The 22,237-nt window shown below is 44.3% G+C and overlaps 1 protein-coding gene across 4 annotated transcripts in view; it reads right to left on the minus strand.

The window, feature by feature from the left end:
* Window positions 1-2,247: 2,247 nt before the first annotated feature.
* Window positions 2,248-22,237, minus strand: part of ESYT2 (extended synaptotagmin 2) — an 82,995-nt gene continuing 63,005 nt past the window's right edge. For 2 of the 4 annotated variants that reach the window (XM_043590059.1, XM_043590057.1), the window contains 10 exons: window positions 19,577-19,639; window positions 16,279-16,353; window positions 15,287-15,373; window positions 13,070-13,219; window positions 10,940-11,325; window positions 9,692-9,790; window positions 7,766-7,897; window positions 5,978-6,083; window positions 5,123-5,172; window positions 2,248-5,026 (listed from right to left, as the gene is read on the minus strand). In XM_043590059.1, coding sequence (XP_043445994.1) covers window positions 4,981-5,026; window positions 5,123-5,172; window positions 5,978-6,083; window positions 7,766-7,897; window positions 9,692-9,790; window positions 10,940-11,325; window positions 13,070-13,219; window positions 15,287-15,373; window positions 16,279-16,353; window positions 19,577-19,639 — 1,194 coding nt within the window. In that variant the 3' untranslated portion in view covers window positions 2,248-4,980. The remainder of the gene's footprint in view (window positions 5,027-5,122; window positions 5,173-5,977; window positions 6,084-7,765; window positions 7,898-9,691; window positions 9,791-10,939; window positions 11,326-13,069; window positions 13,220-15,286; window positions 15,374-16,278; window positions 16,354-19,576; window positions 19,640-22,237) is intronic. The other 2 variants (XM_043590060.1, XM_043590058.1) reach the window with 1 other exon arrangement.

Genomic DNA, 22,237 nt, shown 5'->3' on the forward strand with positions numbered 1-22,237 from the left:
CCCTCCCCTGTTCATGCTCTGTCTCTCTCTGTCTCAAAAATAATAAATAAATGTTTAAAAAAAAAAAAGAAAGAAAGAAAATGACTTCTGGGCGCTTAGGTGGCTCAGTCGATTTGGGTGTCTGACTTCGGCTCAGGTTATGATCTCACGGTTTGTGAGTTCGAGCCCCGCGTCCGGCTGTGTGCTGACCGCTCAGAGCCTGGAGCCTGCTTTGGATTCTGTCTCCCTCTCTCTCTGCCTCTCCCATACTTGTGCTCTTTCTCTCAAAAATAAAGTGTTAAAAAAAAAAAAGAAAAAACACTTCCTCCGTACAAAACGTAACCTCTCTCTTCATATCACATTGCCCAGGGTTTCCAGAACAACACCAAAAAAGGTAGACCTCCTGGCTCCTTCCCTACGTTTGTGCTCAACTGTTGCTCAGATGATCATACTGTTGGCTTTTTGTTGCAGTATTTTTCTTTTCCACGTTTGTCAGTACCTTTCTCTTTAGACTTTACCAAAAACTGTCAATAGGTGTTTGTCTTTAAGTGGAAACGTAAGACAAATTAATGTTAAGGTTGTGCCAGACTCTAGCCTCAGTTTATTCAGCATCTGGTTGTTCACAGTGATAAGCAACTAGAAAAAGATTTAGGTGACACCCTTACGATCTGTGCCCTTGAGAGCTGACAGCGCAGCCAGGAAATGGTTTTCAATAAAGCAGAACCACGGGCGCCTGGGTGGCTCAGCGGTTAAGTGTCAGTCTTTTGAGTTCGGCTCCAGTCGTGATCTCACCTTCGTGTCGGGCTCTTCGTTGACAACATGGAGCCTGCTTGGGATTCTCTCTCTGCCCCTCTCCCGTCCTTTCTAGCTCTCAAAAATACACTGTAAAAAAGATAAAGCAAAGCACTGCAGTGATGCTAAGTCTATGACTGGAAGCAGCACGGTGCTGAGAGGCCTTGTAACTGGGGGCGGGGGGTGTTGGTCCGGGACACCCGGGGAAATCCACTCCAAGCCAGGAAGTGAAGGGCAGTGGGAGTCAGCTAGGCCAGGGGCAGGGGAAGGGCAGGTTTGGGGTACTGATGGGAAGGAGGGTGGGAAGTCTGTGGAACCGAGAGGAAGCGTCAGGGGTGAGCGGCACTGTGGAAGGAAATACGGCTGGGAAGGCCTCAGGGCGTGGTATGCTGGGGGGGGGGGGGCTTTATTCCAAGAACAAGGGAGAACGGTAGTGAGTTGGAGACGTGTTTTAAAAGACCGCCCGGCCTGTGGCATGGAGGGTGCAGGGGGAGGGGCCACAGCTCCAGCGCTGGGGGTGGCAGGCAGCACGGGCAGGGCCGTGGGCTCCTAGCAAAGCGGACGTCTTCTCGACTTGAACCGAAGGGCCTGGGGTCTGCACGTGGGAGGAAGGCAGAGGGACGGCCGAGGTCTCCACCTCAAGCTCCCGGACAGACACCGGCAGCCGGACAGAAACACCGCGGGCCCCTCAGTGCAGAGGGCTAACAAGGAGGCGCTGTGTTGGCGGGTGTTGAGCCCAGCAGCAGAGTCTGCGTTGCAGACATCAACGTGGACACCAAGTTGTCGACGGCTGTCAAGCAGAATGCGGAGTAAACATTAAAAGAGGGACTGGGACTAAAACTTGCGTCCGTCTGCATTTACGGTCTGGCTGGAGAACCGGAGGGCCAGGCGTGTGGCCGCGGGCGCCCCGCGGCAGGGGGGGCTCCTCCGGGGCCCCCCCTCCTGCCTCAGCCAGCCGCTCGTCCGCTCTTTTCAGGACTCCGCTTACAAAGCACACAAAAAAGACCGTCGTTTTCTACTCGCGATGGCCTTTCAGGTGAGTGTTTTCAAGACTCTGAGTCCAAGGCGGGCAGAGAAGAGCCAAGACGGGAACAAGAGACGAGTATCAACGACCTGATGTTCCTTTGAAAATGAAAGAACTCACAAATAGCATGTATAAAGAATCTACTTTTCAAGTTATCTGACCACACGTTAAAAATTTCATTTCAGGGGCGCCTGGGTGGCGCAGTCGGTTAAGCGTCCGACTTCAGCCAGGTCACGATCTCGCGGTCCGTGAGTTCGAGCCCCGCGTCGGGCTCTGGGCTGATGGCTCAGAGCCTGGAGCCTGTTTCCGATTCTGTGTCTCCCTCTCTCTCTGCCCCTCCCCCGTTCATGCTCTGTCTCTCTCTGTCCCAAAAATAAAATAAAACGTTGGAAAAAAAATTAAAAAAAAAAAAAAATTTCATTTCAAAAGACAAAGGAAAAACAAATCACAAGTGAGCTAACGTAAGAGTTTATTGAATAAATACATGCACTGTCATGTAAAATTAGTTGATCAAAAAGGACATTCTCTAATAACAATTAAAAAAAAGCCCTCTGCTGTTTTCCATCTGCAGTGGCGGACAGCCCGAGTATAAACGCGCATATACGCTGGTCTCCGCTGAGCTTCGGTTCCTGAAGAAAAAGGGCTGACCTCCTGACGAACACTATCTCGTAGCACAGAACAGAGTTGCCGTGAGTACAGCAACGATCTGGAACTTGGAAACACCGGCGTCACACTTCCGAACGCTAAGGCACAGGAGAAGCAACCCACATGGACAAACAGAACTCAAATCTGTGTAAGTTAATTTTCCTCCCGTCGATTCGGCCCAATACAGAGAAGCTAACGTTGCCTTTTCCTGGACGAATCGGTCATTAAGGAGCAGGGATGCCGATCTGGGGACCCTGGAGTGCGGAGTCCGGCCGTGAGCGGAATTCTCAGTCCTTCCCACGGAATACCAGAGCTTCCCACTGACCGCTCATGTGGCCATGAAGGACAGAATCACGCCTGGAAAGGTTTTTTTTGTTTTACGTCCTCAGAATCGTCCCTTTCCTTCTCAAGAGAAGGAAGCCCGCTGCCAAGGTCCATCTCCAGGCTCCTCTGTCCCTGCGGCACAAGGCGGGTGTCATGCTGCCACTGGCTTTGTACTCTTCCTTGTACTTGTTTTGCCTAATTGCCTAGAGCGCTGCATAAGGCGGATACATACCGCAAGGTGAGCACAAGGCAAAACCCAGACGTTCAGGGTGTTGGTAAAAACCACTGGCATTGTAACTTCCAGTGAGCGGTCGTTCACTTTTTATAGATTATGCCAGAGGCCCTTCAACAGACTCAACGGAAAAAAAATCTTCAATAAATCTAATACCATGGGCCGACGACTAGGTTTATTAAGTAATTACCTGCCTTTATCGCGCTGCTGAAACACCACCGCGGTTAAATGTTTTGTGGGCACCAATATATTCATCCACTTCCTCCTGTACATTAACATGGGAAATGGTTTATAATGAGGCTTTATAGTGAAGTTCCATCAAGTAGGAAGCAGGGAGATGACACGGGTCTCTATGGTTACATGAACTGTGTCGTGAGGCTACAGGCTCCATTATGTCTGAACCTCCGGTCTGAAGTGTGAGCTAAGAGAAGAGCAAGATCTGTCGGCAGGCAGAAGTGCGCAAGGTAGCAGCCAGCACCCACCGCAGGCACTTTGGTGTGTTTGGTCACACGGGCCGCCCCCGAGTCCGTGGAGCGATTCACGGGAAGATCCCCAGTTTCGACCACAAAGCTCGGTTTCCCCAGTGTCCTCACACATGATTTCAGAATGTTCTGACAGCTAAGGACTCCGTTGCACCATACAGCTTAACATACTGAAAACTCTTTCTGAGTCCGTGCGTGTTTCTCACAGGCGTGCACGGCTTAGACGCTGCCACGGAGCCTCAACCCCCAAGAGGTCTGGGACTCGAGGATGTAAAACGTGCTTTTAGTAATCTAAACAGAAAAACATATTCCCAAACAAAAATCGTATAACGATATCCCAATACTGAGGTCAGTCACGGCATAAAGTGAGGAAACCCCGGAAACGGTTAATTACAATCACCAGCCGCCGTGCTGGAACCCTGTGGCCCCAACAGTGGCCTCTGTGTTGGGCAAAAGGAAGCCAACGCCACCTCAGGGGTTCTGTCAACGTATGATGTCACACTGACGGGTGAATGAATGAGCTGTTGGTTTTTAAAACAACTTCCTCCTTACCCAGATCCACCCCACAAGCTTTATGGTGACCACGTGAGCCTGTCTCTGTCTTCACAGGCTGGGAAAACACTGAAAATTAACAAACCTTATGACCGACTATTTCACAATAGCCTAACTGCTAACACTGAAAATTTGGGTTGTATTTTAGGAAGTGTAACTGTGTATCTGCGTACTATTTCATGAGTACATTCTATCAAGCAATTAAGACATTTCATGTAAGAAACTTCAAGTTAGTGCACCATGACGACATGACATCCTCTTAGTATTATGTATTACTCAGTTACACATTTTTCCTTAGAAGCACTTCATCTGACTTCTCAAAAATACATATTTATATTTATAAAAGTGGTAATATTTTGAATATTTTCTTCATTCGTGACGGGCAGAACTATACTTATTTAATATTTAGTCTTTCAGCTTTTCTTTTTAAAAAGAAAATACCACAAAATTGGTCACTGAGAACTTTTCCTGCGAAGACAAAATGATTACGTGTCATAAGAATTTAATAAGTCTTAGAAAAAAAATATATTTCCTTAATCCATTTTCTTCAGAGTTCAAACCAGCAGGTAGAGATTATAAAAAATAGTCTATTTACATGGCAGAGTGTACCTCAGCGATGTACAAAACAAGGCAACAGTAAAGCATATACATAGATCTGCTTCCTCATCGATACAACAGACATACAGCCTTACGCGACACAGTAACTAACTACTACCCTATTGTATGCTAGAATAACTGGCAAATACTACAGGAAATTAAACATATAAAGTTTAATGATAATATTGGCCAAATATGCCTAAAACGTCAACATGTTTTATAAAACTATTAAGATATGTATAACTAAATACATTGAAATTATAAAAACAACATTGGTACGTCTGTGGGAGGGTGCGCTGCGAGCACACGAAGGTGGCTGGCACGCCGGCGGGGCTCCTCGTGCCCGGCAGGGACTACGTCACCACGTGTGGTCTCGTGCCATCTTCTGTGAGGTCGTACCTAGGGGTGCATGGGCACATGACAAGAGACATGTGGTCAACCGGGGAAAGTGTTGTGGAATAGACACACGGGGCTCGTCCGTGCTGGGACACTCACCACTGGGTCCAGCCCTTGGCCAGTTCTTCGGACGCCAGACCGACCAGCACCTGTGGGTTAAACGACACCTGTAACGGCGGGTGGAGCCCCGATCTCTCTGACCTCCTGCTGCCTCGGTATGGAACCCACCGTGTTATTTTGAGTCTCTCTCTGTCAATGTTTTTGACCCCGATGACCCCCCATGAATGATATGGCGGATCACATCCAAGAGCCCTGCCCTGTATCCAGGTCTCTCAAAGTTCGGTTATGAAGAAGGATCAGTGCTGGTAATTTACAGGGATATCGGCTCACACTCCATTAGTGCCAGCACAGTGGATCCGGATTATCTGTAAGCGGGACAGAATTCAAAACTCCTCTTCCCTAACTCAGCCTCTGTGTACATTTAATGTTAAAGAATATAGAATCTTACGCAAGAGTTACATGTGAATTCTGACAAAGACCAGAATAAATTCAGAGAAATAAAGGCACTAATCTGTTAGAAAAAGAATAGTTGGTTAGTGGAGGAGGCAGAACAGCAAGAGAGTATTTTCCTTCATGTTTTCTTTCAATGTGACTCAACATTTCTTTAATTAAAAAATCAATCTTTTCTTCAACTATATGTTCACAGCATTTGTGTGAGTAACATGCCAATAATAGGATTATGTAAAAACAATGAAAATGAAGTAATTTTCAAAATGTACTCATATTTTAGATGACATGGCCTTTCATGGTCCACTATTTTATAAATAAGCATTAATCAGAGAGGAAGTCCCCCCCTTTCCATTGATTTAAGTATGGTCTAAAACAATGCCCTTTGGGTAAGTGCTTAATGTTTATAAGATACAGGAACCGATCACGGTTATTTTTTAAACTTACTTTGCCAAGAAGCCCTTTGTCTTTGGACAGGAAGCCACCACTGTTCTTTACTGCTACATCCAGTGTCCTCCTCTGTACTTCTGGTAATGAAACGCTGAAATCAAAGCTGACACGGGAAAAAGAGGACCTCCCTTAAATTTCTCCATAATGCTGTTGTATTCTCATTATAACCAAAAAACAACCTTTCTGCTTACGAGACAGTTCTAAATGTTATGTTGTTTTTTATTATAAAATTGAGTTCTGTTCAATGTTTGGATCTGGCATTTCATGAAGACTCAAAAACAATTTTTGTTTCCCTTATTTTGCAAACGTAACCGAAGACTCTGGCCTCCTAAGTATGTGAAAGGCCGTATGTAAGTGATAAGTTACCGAATTCTACCCCTGAAACCAACACTGCATTAATATTACTAATTACTAACATTTAGTAACATGTCAACTAAAATTTAACTAAAAATTAAAAAAAAAATCAAATAAAACAACACTAAGTATGCGAAAGAGGGAGCTACTGCCTGTGGCTCCCTCATGTATAGGGATGGGTGTTCTTTGAATGTCTGCCCTGACTCTTCCTAGTAGTTACAATGGGGGACTGTGGATGTAGGTAGGACCCACTGGTTTTCTCATCCAGGCCAAAAGACTAAAGAGCAGTGATTACAAAGCCGGGGTGAGTGAAATAAAGAAAAGTAGTATGTGATACAGCTTCATGGAAGGGAAAAGATCCGCAGTGCACTTTTTAATGGCCGAAGTCAGATGCTACAAACAAAAATGCCTCCAGGGAACCAAGTCCTCAACGCTGGCTGGAGTTCAGCCACTGTGAGTCAGGGTCTCTGGCAAACCAGAGGGCAGAGGGCCTAAGGCCTGGGAGGGATGTGGCCGGAATGCGACCAGCCTTCAGGGAGCTTCAGCAGCTAGAATCCCAGACTTGCAGGGGGCGCAGGGGGGCGTTTCCGAATCCCTAACTTTGGCTGCAACTAAGTGAGAACACTGTCAAAATGTGCTCACACCAGGGACTGGTGCACACCTCCTGTCAGTTTCTGTCTGTGATTTAAAAAGAGTTGCTGGCGTGAACATATGGGAAACAACCAGTCCATTTAAAGATAAATGTAAACAAAAGTGACAGATATTCTGACACCCTTTGACTTTATGATTTCCCAAAATGCTGTTGGTTTTTTTTTTTAGCTGTAGACACTGTAACGTAAGGTAACGAGTTTGCAGACTGAAGCTCTTAAGGGTAGCGCAAGGCCCCCGGAGGTCCTCGAGGTGCTCTCTGGAGATCAGCACCGATGGCAGAGGCAGATATGACCTCTACTAAGACAGACCATTAAAGGGATCTCCGAAAATGTTAGACAATAATGCCATTCTTTTCACTTTTTCATTGTTTTGGAAACTCGTTGTTTTTCAGAAGAACGTTGTATTTTAAGATGTCATAGACTTATTGTTATTTAAAATAAACTTAAAATATACTTATTGTTGAATTCTTAGTTTTTACTTATAAGTCAGAAAAATCAATAGATACAACCGCCCAGAATGGAAGTTCCGCGAGGTCCACAATCACTAGTTTCCCTTCCACAGTGTGTACAGCCTGAACTTACTATGTTTAGCCACTTCTAGACCAAGTTCAAAATGTTCATTTATTTATGTTAACAAGTCCGTGTGTGCTAATCTGGAGTTTTTTCACGGATACTTCCCAACAGTGTGTTGGTTTAAATGCATTAGTCACTCAAAGGTATTGATCAAGCCTTTTTTAATTTCTGAACTCGACAGCCTACCCATCTTGAGTGAGCACCATACCTCTGGTCAAACACGGGGTTCAGTGTTTTCTTTGACACGTGTGTTTTTCTCCTTCCTGACCTCCTCTTGTCTGGTAACAAATACATGCGGACATAGGGGTCAGAGCCATCTTCAGAGAAGGCAATGAGATTTCTTACGACACAAACCAGAGAACACTCGATATTAGAATCTAGGAAAATGACCGTTAGCATCACGTTCAAACTTCCTACTTTGATTTATATTTACTTACACCACTGAGAAGCAGAAAGGAGCAAGTGAGTTTCTGTCCTCACCCTGTGCTAGCCTGTTGGCGAACGCAACTTTCACCTCCGTTTCTTGAGCCCAGAGTTTGGGGGACATCCTGATACTTGCTCTGCTTTGAAAATGGAAGCTGTTGTTTCTAATGTCCAGCTTCTCCCAGTGGGAAGGGATGTGGTTGGCCTCACACCAAGGGAAACCCCATCCTCAGTGCTGCCAGGCTGCTCCCCCAACTCTCTGCCCTTCGTTCACCTAAACCTTTCACCTCCTTTGTGCAACCCATGCTGCTCTTCTCTTCGGACACCTGGTCTGAGCCAAACAGAGTCTGGGAGTTAATTATATGCAACCACTTCAAATTATTCACTTACCGATCAACCTGAAAATCTAGTTAGGGGACTATTTGCTGAGAGTCCTCTACAACAGTAATTATCTCACAGCAAGAATGTATAAGGTGCTCAATAAATAGGTTCAGAACTGAAGTCTACATTTATATAATTTCCTATGTTTCTAACAGCCTTTTATTATTTTTTTTAAGTTTATTTATTTACTTTGGGAGACAGAGAGAGAGAGAGAAAGAGAGTGAGAGAGATAGAACCCACATTTTTGAGAGACAGAGCATGAGCAGGGGAGGGGCAGAGAGAGAGGGAGACACAGAATCCAAAGCAGGCTCCAGGCTTTGAGCTGTCAGCACAGAGCCCAACATGAGGCTTGAACTCACAAACTGTGAGATCATGACCTGAGCCGAAATCAAGAGTCAAATGCTCAACCCAAGAGTCAAATGCTGAGCACCCCAGGCGCCCCTCTAACAGCCTTTAATAAGATCCAAATACTTATGCCGTACATTTATATCCTAACTACTACTGAGAGAAGTCACACAGAAGGGAAATAATTAGTTGGCTCCATAGCATCATCACTAATCAAAGACAAATTAAAGCAATGCTGCCAGCTCATGTTACACTTACTAAATCAGTATGCTGCACAATAAACTTCCTGATGGGGGCAGGAGAAGATACACCTGTACCCTGGGTACCAATGCCAGCTGGCACGTTCCAGAAATAGTTTTGAAAGACTATTGGCAATACCTGTCACGATCCCATCAACCTTTTGAGATCCTCCGAATTACTGACATAAACTTACTCCTGGAAATTTAATCTCAAAGAGACACTTCGAGAAAAATATGTTCGTTACCATGTTACATGTAACTTGGACAATCTAAACATCCAGCAGTATGGAATGTTGTATAAACTGCAGTAGAGCAGTTCAAGATGTAGCACAGGGGCACCGGGTGGCTGAGTGGGCTAAGCATCCGACTCTTGATTTCGGCTCGGGTCACGATCTCACGGTTCGTGGGTTCCAGGCCCACCTCAGGCTCTGTGCCGACAGCGTGAAGCCTGCTTGGGACTCCGTCTCCCTCTCTCTCTGTCCTTCCCCTGCTCTCCCTCTCTCTCTCTCTCAAAACAAATAAAAATAAACTTAAAAAAAGGAGTGGATTACAAAGCAACCAAAATGTTTATGAACAGAAACAATGTCAAGAACAAAAAAAGAATGCAGCACTGAATACTAAGTCTGTAGTATAACATCATTACTTTGTCCTTCAAAAATGAAATGGGTTCATCTGTTTAGTGATGTCAGAGCTAACATTCGCCTCTCATCTAAAGCCCACCTGGGGGTTCCGGGGGCCCAGCTCACCTGCAGGAGTGCACGACCACCACAAGCTTGTTTCTCTGCGAGCTGTGTCGGATGGTCAGCTGGATCTGCCCCAGGGGCGACTGCCCCAGTGTCGTCCCACTGGGGAAACAAAGCAAGAGGTTATAGCTCTCCTCAGAACTGAACGGGAGTGAGTCAACTGGCACAAAAACAATCAAATTACCCACGGACTTGAGCATAATCTGGACTTCTATTAATCAACCAGTCAAACTCTTATCTCAAATAAGGTTTCAACATAACTTAATTATCCAGAACTGACAGCTTTCCCAGTGAGGGCCCATGGTAAAAAGGAGACTCAGGAGATGTCCTCATTACAAACATCGATTCTGTGGCCTCTGCAAAGCAACGTCTAGCCTGTAAGGACCCAACTCTACGTGTGCTCCCTCAAAGCCCCACGTGCACTGCTTGCCCTGATTTTCCCGGCAGCCTCTCAGGAAGCTTCTCTCTCAGGGTTGAAGCACAGACTCCCAAGCCCGCCAACGGTTGCCCTGGTGCAATGTCCCTCAAGATCATCGTGGCTACTCCCCAAATTTAGCTCCTGAGAGAAGTGCTTTCTTATTTAAAGTTCTATCTCCTCCTAGAGCAAGAGAGGAAGGGACTGACTGCTTTCTTCTGAACGCTGAACCTGAGAAAGTACGAAGGAGAGAGCATGCTGAGTGTGGGTCACATGCGTGTGACTTCCTCAACCCCCAGGAGTGCGTTTCATCTCTGCCTCCGCTTCCTATGCCTCGACACACCTCTCGGAACAACAAACAGCAAGAACAGCTTCAAAGGGCCACTTCGTTCCTTCCACTGATGGGAAGAGGTTAACGTCTGAAGCTTATGATAACTGCAAGCTGTCTTCCTCCTTCTCTGAAGAGCCCAGGAGCACAAGTATGAATCCAAAGACTAGACAACACATGACCGGTGGTAGTAAGGGGGTACTGAGCGAACAGGACTTGTTCTTCCAACACAGACACAACCACGGCACGAAGAGCGAGCATCAGCTCTAGGTCCTGCCTCCTGGTCTGAGGACAGGCACACAGGGGCTCAGACCCTCTTCTATTCACCCCGAACCCCACTGCTTCTTGGTCCCTAGTCAGGTCCTAGAAATGGCAGGTTTATTTTAAAAGGCAAACACTCAGTGAGCAAAAGGGCAGGGACACCTCAGGCTCTTTTGGCTAACTCAAGACGACGTTAGCACGAGACGCGTGCTCTGATTGGACAAGGACAAAGGAGGGGTCTGGTTACTTCTCTAGCTGCCGCAGCCTCTGTCGAAGCTCCTGGGTGGCGATGGGCAGGGATATGTCTGAGGCTATGCTTGGAGTGGGCTCCTTAACGGAGATATGGCTGGGGGAGCAGGTGGCACTGGTCTGGAGGCTGGAGGAGCTCCTGCCCAGGTCGCGTGGGCCTTGGGGGCTGGCCTCCACAGGCTGGGCCCCCTCTTCCACACCAGGCTTATCGCTGCCCCCGACGACTGGTGTGCACGGGGCTGTGCTGCCATCACCGGAGCCCGGCGATGCGGACGCGTGAGATCTGACAGATATTTCTCTCCCTTCTTTGGAAACAGAGGGTCGCTTTACTTGAGCTGAGTGTTGGTGGTCTGGGGACCTTTCTGGCTTTTCAAGGTGGAGTATCTGCAAGTGGAAATAAACACAAAATTAAAATCAGTGACACTAGAATGGCCTGGTATATGAATTGCTTTAGATATATTCACTTGCCAATGTCTATTTAAAACTTGGCAAAAACATTATAAACAGTCTAGTCTATATGTCCAGCTACTCTGTTATTGGAGTGATGCCACATTATAGTAAGTAGAAAAAGGAGGGGCACCTGGGTGGCTCAGTAGGTTGAGCACCCAACTTCAGCTCAGGTCTTGACCTCACAGTTCGTGAGTTCGAGCCTCGCATCTGGCTCTGTGCTGAGAGCTCGGACCCTGGAGCCTGCTTCAGATTCTGTGTCTCCCTCTCTCTCTCTGCCCCTCCCTACTTGTGCTCTTTCTCGCTCTCAAAAACAAATAAAAACTTAAGAAATAAAAAAAATGACTTAGTTCTCATTTTTAGAAAAAAAAGAAGAGAAAGGAAAGTTTAAGTAATCAAAATTATCGCTTCCATGATGTAAACATAATTTCTCTTCAGCCTCTTCCGTTTGCGTGCATGCTTGCACAGCTGTGGGGGTGATGTCATTGTTGGGCGAGCCTGAGCCGTGCGCCCCCAAGAAAGGATGAGAGGTGAGGGCCCCCTCCCCAGTGGGCTACTGCACACACCCAGCATGAATGCCGGAACGGCCTTCATGTCCTTCGGCTTGTGTGAGCACGTAAGCCCTTCACTTCGCTGGCTTTTCACAGCCAGTGGTAAGGTGTGCAACATTCCACTGAACAAGAGCCCACACCCCAAAACCCTGCACTCCAGGGTTGCTGCAACAGTGTCAAGTTTCCCTCCTTGTAAAAAATAAAGCTGCAACAAACATCTTTATGTTCATGGCCTCTTTGCATTCTGTCTTCTTACTGAAGGTCAGATCTCCAGAGAACGGGTTCCTGGCCCAAGGGGCTCTATGACCCCATGGTCTGCAGACACTGCAGTCCTTTCTGCAGAAACTGCCTATCTCCAGAGTTGGAACCAAGTGCAAAGAGATCATGAACACTGAACCCTCCACAGACCGAGGTTGCTTGGATTTTTTAAAAAGTGGGTTCTTCATTTTAATTTGCATTTTATTTTATTTTAAACCAATGTTTATTTATTGAGAGAGCATGCATGCACATGAGTGCGGGAGAGGCAGAGAGAGACGGAGAGAGAGGGTCCAGAGAAGGCTCCGTGCTGAGAGCAGTGAGCCCAGCGTGGGGCTAGAACCCACGAACCGTGAGGTCATGACCTGAGCTGAAACCAAGAGTCGACTGAGCCACCCAGGCGCCCCTTAATTTGCATTTTAAAAATTAGTGAGTTTTAGCATTTTCCAATCCATTTGCCAGTTTTATTTTGAACATTTCCTTAGGCACTCACAAGAGTCATTGTCTATTTTGTACAAAAAGTCTGTTTGTAATTTCTACCATCTTGAAGAACTGTATTAAATTTTCTGTCCTGAATGACCTTTGAGAATTTAGCCTGGCCTGCTCAAGCAATCTGGAAATACCAGCTGGGGCAAATGTCTAAGTCCAAGCCTCAATTCTCTCTCCCCTGAGCGCCTATAGTTGTCAGCAGTGGTTTCCTCGATCCCAGACAAGTGCCTTCCTGGCCCCAGGCTCGCAGCTATACCGCGGTCATCCTCCACGAGGGCCCATGCCCTTCACTACACTCTGGAGCAGCACCCAGGAGTCAGCCAGTCCCCCCCCCCCCCCCCCCCCCCCCCGTCCACTCCTGTAATCGCTGCACGGAACTCCAGTACCCTGAGGGCGATCTTCATCTTCAGAGTGCTGTTTGGACCTGAATTACTGAGTTGAAATCGCTGGTTCATGGTCATGTCATTGCTGGTAAGCAGCTGACTGAGAGGGATCTTCAGGTGCCCCAGAGAACACTGATGCTGTTCATCTTTGACCTGCGGAACACACAGAACACATTTAGCTCTGAAGGGTCAAGACAGAAAATGTAGAGGGGCGCCTGGGGGGCTCAGTCAGTTGTGCGCCGACTTGGGCTCAGGTCACGATTTCCCGGTCTGTGGGTTCGAGTCCCATGTCGGGCTCTGTGCTGACAGCTCAGAGCCTGGAGCCTGCTTCCAATTCTGTGTCTGTCTGTCTCCCTCTCTCTCTCTCTCTCTCTCTCTCTCTCTCTCTCTCTCTGCCCCTCCCCACCAGGCTTCCATCTCTACCTCAAAAATAAACATTAAAAGAAAAAATACAAAAAAATGGAGAAATGTCCAAAATCAAGTCTTTTTTTTTTTTTTTTCTTTTTAAACTAGGCTCCATGCCCAGAGCGGAGCCTAACATGGGGCTTGAACTCAACCCTGAGATCAAGACCTGAACTGAGATCAAGAGTTGGTTGCTTAACTGAGTGAGCCACCCAGGCTCCTCCAAAACCCAGTCTTTAAAAAACATCTCAGCCATCTCTTTCTAAGTAGTGTTCTCATAAATGACGGACACAGTAGAAAACCTCTTAGAGACACAGAATGCTACAGTAAGTGAGGTTCCAACGAATCTCTCATTTCCTCATCGCACAGCTACAATGAGCACAAAAAAAGCACTGTGGGGTCACTTGGGGGGCCCAGCCAGTTAAGCATCTGACTTCTTTAAAAAATTTTTTTAATGTTTATTAATGTTTATTATAGGACATTAAAAAGACATTAAAGGGATATTCTAAATAATGTTGTTCCAAGGAACTCAACAATTTAGATGAAATAGATGAATTTCTTAAAAAACATAAACATCAGGGGTGCCTGGGGGCCTCAATCGGTTAAGCGTCTGACTTCAGCTCAGGTCATATCATCACAGTTCATGGGTTCAAGCCCCACGTCAGTCTCTGCTGACAGCTCAGAGTCTGGAGCCTGCTTCAGATTCTGTGTCTCCCTCTCTCTCTGCTCCTCCCCTGCTCTCACTCTGTCTCTCTCTCAAAAAAATAAACAATTTTTTTTAAAAGCATAAACATCAAAAATCATGAAGAAAAAAAGAGATACCCTAGATAAATCCGTATCTACGAATGGAATATAATTTGTATTTAAATGCCTTCTCATGAAGAAAAGTACAGGCCTAGATGGCTTCACTGGTGAATTCTTGAAGCACGTGAGGAGAAAGCCCAATTCTACACAAACTCTTCTAGAAAAATGCAAAGAAGGGAACATTCCCCAACTCATTCTAGGAGGACAGCATTACCCTGAGAAAAAAAACAAACTTACAGATTAGGATCCTTCATGACTAAGATACAAAAACTCAACAAAATGTTAGCAAGTTACATTGAATACATAAAAAGGATACTACATCACGACCAAGCGGAATTTATCCCCAAACAAAGGTCTGTAAGGTTTAACATTTGACAATCAACAATATAGTCCACCATGTTTACAAACATGAACATCATCTCAATAGTTATAGAAATAGTTATTGAAAATAGTTACAGAAAAGCCTTTGAGAAAATTCAACATCCATTCATGACAAAAACACGCAGCAAACTAGCAGTTGGAGTAGAAGGAAGCTTCCTAGACAACAGGCCTAATGGTGAAACCTCAAGGCTTTCCCCTTGAGGTCAGAAGGGAGGGGAAGAGGTCTACTCGCTCCAGAGGCCGGAGGGCCCAGCAGGGCAAGAGGAGGCAGGAAAAGGAAGTGAAAGGCACCCAGATCGGACACACAGAAGTAGAAGTGACATAATTAGCAGACAACATGACTACCAGGTAGAAGACAATCCTAAAGTATTCACAAAAAGCTATGAGAATAATCAAATACAATAATATAATATCCACATACAAAAATCATTTGCATTTCTAGATACTAGTAATCAAAAGTTGAAAACTGAAAGAAAATTGTATATCAAAAAGTATGAAATACTTAGGGATAAATCTGACAAAGATGTATCAATTATGGTGATGAGTCCATAAACTGTACTCTTTAAATCTGGGCACCTCTTTGTACGTTGGTTATATTTCAACAAATCTATTAAAAAAATGCAAATAAAATACCTCGACTTCAAGGTCCTGGCGCTTGGGATTGTGAATGAAGAAGGTGAAGTTTTCTTCCCACACAGGTTCATTGGTTTTGTACCGAATCTGAAAGAAATAACCAAGTATCAGCTCTGTGGTATTTTCTGTGGAAAAGGGCTACCAAGACTGTGGTTATTCATTTATTGTGTTTGGAAGCTTAGGACTTTAATTAAATTCCAAGACACTTATTTGCTGAGCATGTGCTGTGTGTTAATTGTGAAAAGTGTTCAAAGATGGAGACAGTCCAAAGCCTTTAGAGTGTGTCAGGGAAATTGACAGTTATGAAATCCCAACCTCTGAGCCCATCCCAATGACAAGAGTTTATCTGCTTGGTTTGGCCTTTGTTCTACTATTTTCCCAGGGACCACATAATGCTAGAAGTCAGGAAGCTTCCTAAATTGTGAACATTTTAAAGCGAACAATGGCCTGTAACTGTAAATAATCCCTGAAATATTTTCTTTTAAATTAGGAAAGTGGAACACATTACAACAACAGCAATGCCCTCTGAATGCCACAGAATTGTGTTTGTTGAATTTTAAGGACTGCTGGTTATCTTTCAAACAAAATATTTATAGAGCATTCAAAGAAAACTTAGAAATTTATACCATGTCATTTATCCATGAAATCAAGCAAAAGCATATTATGTCATTTTTAAAATTTATTTTTTGAGAGGGAGAGAGACAGTGGGGGAGAGGAGTGGGGAGGGGAGAAGGGGGAGGGGGAGAGAGAAAGAGAGACAAACTGAGCTACCCAGGCACCCCCCTTTTTTTTGTTGTTGATATTTTTAAACTGTTTAAACAATACATTCGTTACCCAATAAAGAAGCTCGTTATCTGGGAACTAACTGATTTGAGAAAACGAGAGGAAGATATGGAAATCAATGCCTCACGCCTGCACTAGCAGCCCGCTGACAGTCCCCACCTAAGACCAGTAACAGTGACATCATAGGAAACCGGTCAGCACCTCCTCACCTTGCTCTCCTGGGCCTTGTGTCCAACTGACATCTGGACAAGAGGGTTTGGATTGCTGTTTATTTTCTTCCCTGACTATCCAAAAACAAACAAACAAACAAAAAATAAGACAAAATAAGTAAACATACATCTTGAACTGGGGCTTACTAAAAATGAAATTAGTGGCTCATATGAATAGTCCTTTCTAATTAATTCTGACACTTCAGTTACAGGGACTATCTGGGAACAATTTAACTGGAAAATAATTGCTGAGCATATCCAAAGCCATAATTGGGTCTACCATGAAATAAATTAAGAAAATTCCTATTTGCATATGATTTTTAAATGCTAAGGCCTTTTATTTTTAAAGCAAGCTAGTTTGGAAAAATGCAAACTTCTAAATATCTTTAATGCTAATTCCAGCTCTCAAAACTCATGTTACTAGGATAAGAAAATGAGTAAGTGCAGCAAATGGAAACAAAAGCATGAGGAAGGACAAACATCTGGAACATACACTTCTGAATAGCCCCCTGGTGGGAATAATAAACACACTACAAAGTATCAGAGACACATCTTCACATTTTTAACTTCATACCTTCTGTGCAAACATGTAGCTATCAGATATCACTTCTTGCTTACCAGCTCCTAAGTAATTCTGACTGGAAGAATAAACATCAATCTAGAACTGCATTAAATTAAGCAGATACAAATATAATGAGAGAAACTCAGGAATAAGAAAACAAATGGTGAGAAGCATACCTGAGCAGACAGGTGAGAGAACACAGTGGGACACAACATACATGGGACATGAGGTTTATTTCTAACTTAGCCCCACAAGAAGATGCAGTTAAATATCTGTGTTAGTGGGAATTAATTAGGTCACAAAAATGTTTTGTTGTTGTTGTTGTTAAACAATTTTAGAGTCAATCCTTAACACTACAGCAATGGTAGAAATAGGTGTCAAATTCATAGGATTATCGGAATATTATTAGCCCAAACATACGGTGATAATCTATTTTCTGGTTCATCTTTTTGGTGTGAATAAATTCTGCAAAACGAAATAAACACCATTAAAAAAGAAAACATCCAAGGTTATAAACTACTGTGGCAGAGAATACGAACTCTTCGCCTAAATCCTTCCTTTACCACTGGAACCTGGAGTTCTAGGTGGGCACGAGTCCTCTGCACATGAAAATTCTATTTCCCAACTTCCCTTCAATTGGGTGTGGCCAGGACCGGGGCTGGCCTCCAGTGAGGGCGCCCCCCTTTGTGGAGCCACTTTGGCTGGAGGTGCTGAGCCGCGGGGCCAAGGCCAGGGTTCTGCTACGCTGGAGGGAATGAAATCGTCCTCTGATACAGCAGCTGCTTTGATACAGAAATTGCTTCTTAGCTAGGGTAAGTCACTTCATCTCTGAAAAAGCAGCTGTTTCACTCCTAAAGTTACTGTGCCTTATCAATTTTGAGACACAATTTTTCTTTTTTTACCTTTCTAACATCTCTTGAAAAATTTATGGACCTGTTTCGGGGCGGATCCCAATTGGGACACAGTTGTTCTTGCCTTAACCAATTTATGTTGCTTCTATCTTCCTTTTGTTGTGTGCATGACATAATAAAAATCTGTATTTATCCTGAGTCTAAGAATTCTTCCAGTAGACACAAACACGATCAAACCTTAATGCAGCTTTTCTTTCTTAGTGGCACCTAAAATAATGGTGTATTTTTAAATGAATGATGTTCCAGATTCTATGAAAGACATTAAATCGTTAAGTCTTGTACCACAATGCAGTAGTCAAAATGCATCAGCCCCAGTCAGATACACAGGTATAATGAAAGTATGGGTTTTTATCTTATCTTTTAACATTTTACTTTTTAATTTTTTATATGAATTTTAAGTAGGCACCACAACCAACGTGGGGCTTGAACTCACGACCCTGAGATCAAGAGTCGCATGCTCTACTGAGCCAGCCAGGCATCCCGAAAATGTGAGTTTAAGTTAGACTGTCTTGAATTAAGTTTCAGTGGCTTACAACTGATTGTTGAGACCTACATGTTTCATCTATTTGAACTTTGGTTTTCACGTCTAAATAATGGCCACAATGCCATTTCCAAGGCCTGGCCGTTACACTTAAATGAAATGGTAAAATAACAATTAAAATGTACACATTATGCTAGCTACACTGAGCACTTTTTACACGCGTGATCTTATTTAATTTAGTCGATACTCCTAAAAAGATCCTATCACTTCCAGTCTATAAGTAGCAGAGGACCGGACATCTCACTACAGGTTATACTGAGGAGTTGGGCAAGGCTGCAGTTCAAACCCAAACAGTCTGACTTAGAGCATTCATTGCAACCGTTTCATCTCGCTGGTCAATGATCCCCAGACATCAAAGAAATGGTGAGGAAAGACTTGATCTAATCCCTTCCAGTGTTACTGGAGCGGTTACTTCAACTACTGTGCTGACCACTACTGCAAAGGAGTAACTCACTGCTGGGTCACACCTCATGGCCTCAGTACAGGTGAGGACTTAATACATTTACAGCGGAAAGCAGACATTTTGTCAGTCTTCTTCACTCAAAATTTAACTTCTTTTTCTAGATGAAGCTGATTCAAAACCATTCCTTCGGACAGAATTGTCTTGAGACCATTATATTTAAATCCCCCCCCGCCCCAATATTTGATCCTAAAATGTTCGAAAGAATCGGAAAAAAAAAATAATAAAACACTGTAAGTCATAGAAAACTTTTAACAATTTGGCCAGAAAATACATGTTCATGTTGTTTTAGGGAGTGGAGCTTAGTTTTCAATATACCTCATTTAATGAAACTTAAAGCTTCTCAAAAGATCTGTCACCCAAACCCAGCAGCACCAAAAGCCATGAGGTCACCGACTCAGACGGCCCTAACTCAGCATATTGGAAGAGGTGATTTCTAAATGGATAGTCACAGTGCACAAGGAATACCTTGAAATCATAATCTAAAGATTGGTTATGTTTTTAAATAGACCTTCTATTTCACCATTTTCACCAATTCAAATCCAATTAAAATGCAGAGGATTTAAAAGTACCTTAGATACTGCTGCCTGAGGCCAACAAAACAGAAGTCTAATTTACCATATTGGTACTTTATAAAATTTATCTTCAAAGCTGACTTAATTTCTTCTAACTACTAATTCTTGGGTAAACAAAAAAGGATCCAACTAGACAATTAATTACTATATCAGTATGGGAGGCAGTTTGTCAATAAACCCATGTGAGTTAAAATATCATCTCTTTCAATATGTTTCAATTAAGTTTTCAAAGGGAAACTATTAGTTTACCTTTAAAGCTTTCTGAACTGCAGACTTCTTCAAGACATCAGGGTTAAATTCTAATGGGTTACTCTTTCAAGTCAGAAGAAAATGAATATACCAAGGGTTAATAAAACATGCAATGAGGAGTTTATGTAAGGTTAATAATGACACGAAAATTTATGAGAACAAACAAAAAAATCTTTAAATGAAAACCACCAACAAGAATGACACAGTAAAAATCATTTGTAGCACATACAATTCTTCTTTATGCCCAAGATTTTATCTTAGGATAAACCTTTAATCTATAAATATCAAAATACATTTCCTCTGATTACTGTGATCTTTTACGATTACTGTTCTTTCACTCCCACCCCTCTTGTCTTTGGGATTTGAAAAAATCCAGGAGTGACACTTTAAGAAAGGGTTCTGTTTACTATTCTTAACCTGAATAAACTCATGAAGACGTCACCCACGACAACACTAAAGGTTTTATCTGACGTACAAGTGGATGGGCTCAAGATGCCCACGTGGCTCTCAAGCCAAATCACACCCCATACGAGCAGCTGACCCTTCCCTTGCTTCTGAACTTTACCTTCGTGCAAAACCACAGCAGAAGTGGGCCTTTTCCACTTCACTGCCATTCTCTCCCGAGTATCGAAGGCAGGGGCTGAACACTTTGTTTCAAAAGTGTATCCTGGCTTTAAAGTTCTATTATTACGGGTTTTATGTCCTAGTTTCATTGACTTTTTTTTTTCCCCCATATCATTACTTTCTTGCCTTCAAGAGGACAAGGCAGAGCTGTCTGTAAGCTCCTTCAAGGACTGACATTTAACATGGAAGATTTTATCATTTCGGTTGTAATTAATTTCAAATGACAAACTGTTTTTTGTTATGTTTTTATTAAACAGCAGACATCATGGTGAAGAAAGATGGACAGTCAGCTTCCCAGCCTCCGGTGGCCATGGCAGCCTGGGCCAGATGAGAAGACGGAACATCCAGCCAAAAGGAATTCATGTGACATAAAGGCCAGACCACTGAGGCGGCCTGTGGAGCTCTAAACACTGGACCCCCCAGATGGGCCAGGTGAGGCTGGGAACCACCGCCCTGACATGTGAGGACCGCCAACCCTCAGGTGTCACGGAAACCTCTGCTGAAGCTCACTTTGGGTAGGTGTGATGCACATCTCATTCTAACATGCACAACGAAAGCAAAAGTGAGGAGAGAGGCCGTGGTGTGGGTGGCAGAGCTAGAGAAGCGCCGTGAGATCGTGGGGGGCTGCACAGGCTCGAAAGAGAGACGGGCCAGATCACATGGGGACACTGGGAGGGGGCCAGCGTCGGCCCGGACGTCACGGCACCTTCCAGCCTCGGGCTGCTCCCCACAACTGGAGGCAGTAATAACCTGCGGTGTAGCCACCCGGACTTTTTAAAGATTTGTATTTTTACGTAATCCGACACCCGATGTGTGACTCGAACTCACAACCTTGAGATCAAGACTCACACGCTCCACTGACTGAGCCAGCCAGGTACACCCCCTTTTTGTTTTTAAAGACCTTAAAGTAATGCCACCTGTACTTTTTACAAGTGAAATGGCACCTTGCATCATCACACCCAGTGATCTTGCTACTGTGTACCAAGTATCCAATTTTACGGATACCAAGGAGGCAACAGTGTGAACACTCATCTCAGATAAACCCCATGGACAGCTCTGTGAACTCACAAACCTGAAGTGGTAACAACCTCACTCTACACTAGCATGGGGTAAGACAGGAGGGGTCACAAGGCAGAGTTCAAAGCCCAGCTCTGGTACTGACTAGCTGCGATCTTGGGTCTCTAACCTCTGTCCCTCACACTCTCTGTGCTGCCTCAGCTTCCTTATCTGAAAAGTGATGTGATGGGGAGATTGAACAGGGCGGACAGGGAGAGCCCTTGGAAGGTGTTCAGCAAATGCGTGTTACTATGTAAGTCCCAGGTTCCCAGGCTGGAAAGCTGGCCACTGGAAGCCAGAGAACACCCTCGGCGCTCCAGGGTCACATTCAGCTCCAAATCTGATCAAAACAGGAGGGCAAAGTGCCCACAGTCTATATCGTCAAGAGACTGTTTCCACACGGGAGAAAGTCCTGTAGTGCCAAAGGTGCCCAGATGGCGGTAATGCGTGCATGGGGCTGCAAATTAAGTATCCTGAGTAGGGAGAAGGTACAAGACCAACGGGGCTGGCCTTTACCAGAAATACCAACAGTCTCAGCCTTTGGGGGAAAATTGAGAAAGCAATGATTTAACCTGACGATGAAATCCAATTTTCTTTAAAAAAGAAAAAAGGCAATCAAATCTGGTCAAATTAATCTCATAAAACACTGTGCTGATGCCTATGATTGAATCACTAAGCAGCACTACTGTATGATTTTGATAATGTGGGAGGGAAGTTGGTTTTGATAAGCTAGCAATGTCTTAGCTCAAGATCATAAAGCAATTAAAAAATCCTGACACAAGGTCAGAAATATTTCCCTTTAAAGAAAGCAATTACAGAATGAGAAAAGGTAACTTAGAAAAACCACTGCAGACTAACAGAGTTTATGCAGGAGGGTCGCACTGTTGTCCACAGCAGCTTACAACCGTCACTAAGAAACACCCAAAATATAAAGTCGTTTCTAACTCGAGAGTTACAGAGAATGTTTGCCAACACGTACCA

Source organism: Prionailurus bengalensis, chromosome A2, assembly GCF_016509475.1.
Source record: "Prionailurus bengalensis isolate Pbe53 chromosome A2, Fcat_Pben_1.1_paternal_pri, whole genome shotgun sequence".
In the NCBI taxonomy this organism is placed as follows: Eukaryota; Metazoa; Chordata; class Mammalia; order Carnivora; family Felidae; genus Prionailurus; species Prionailurus bengalensis.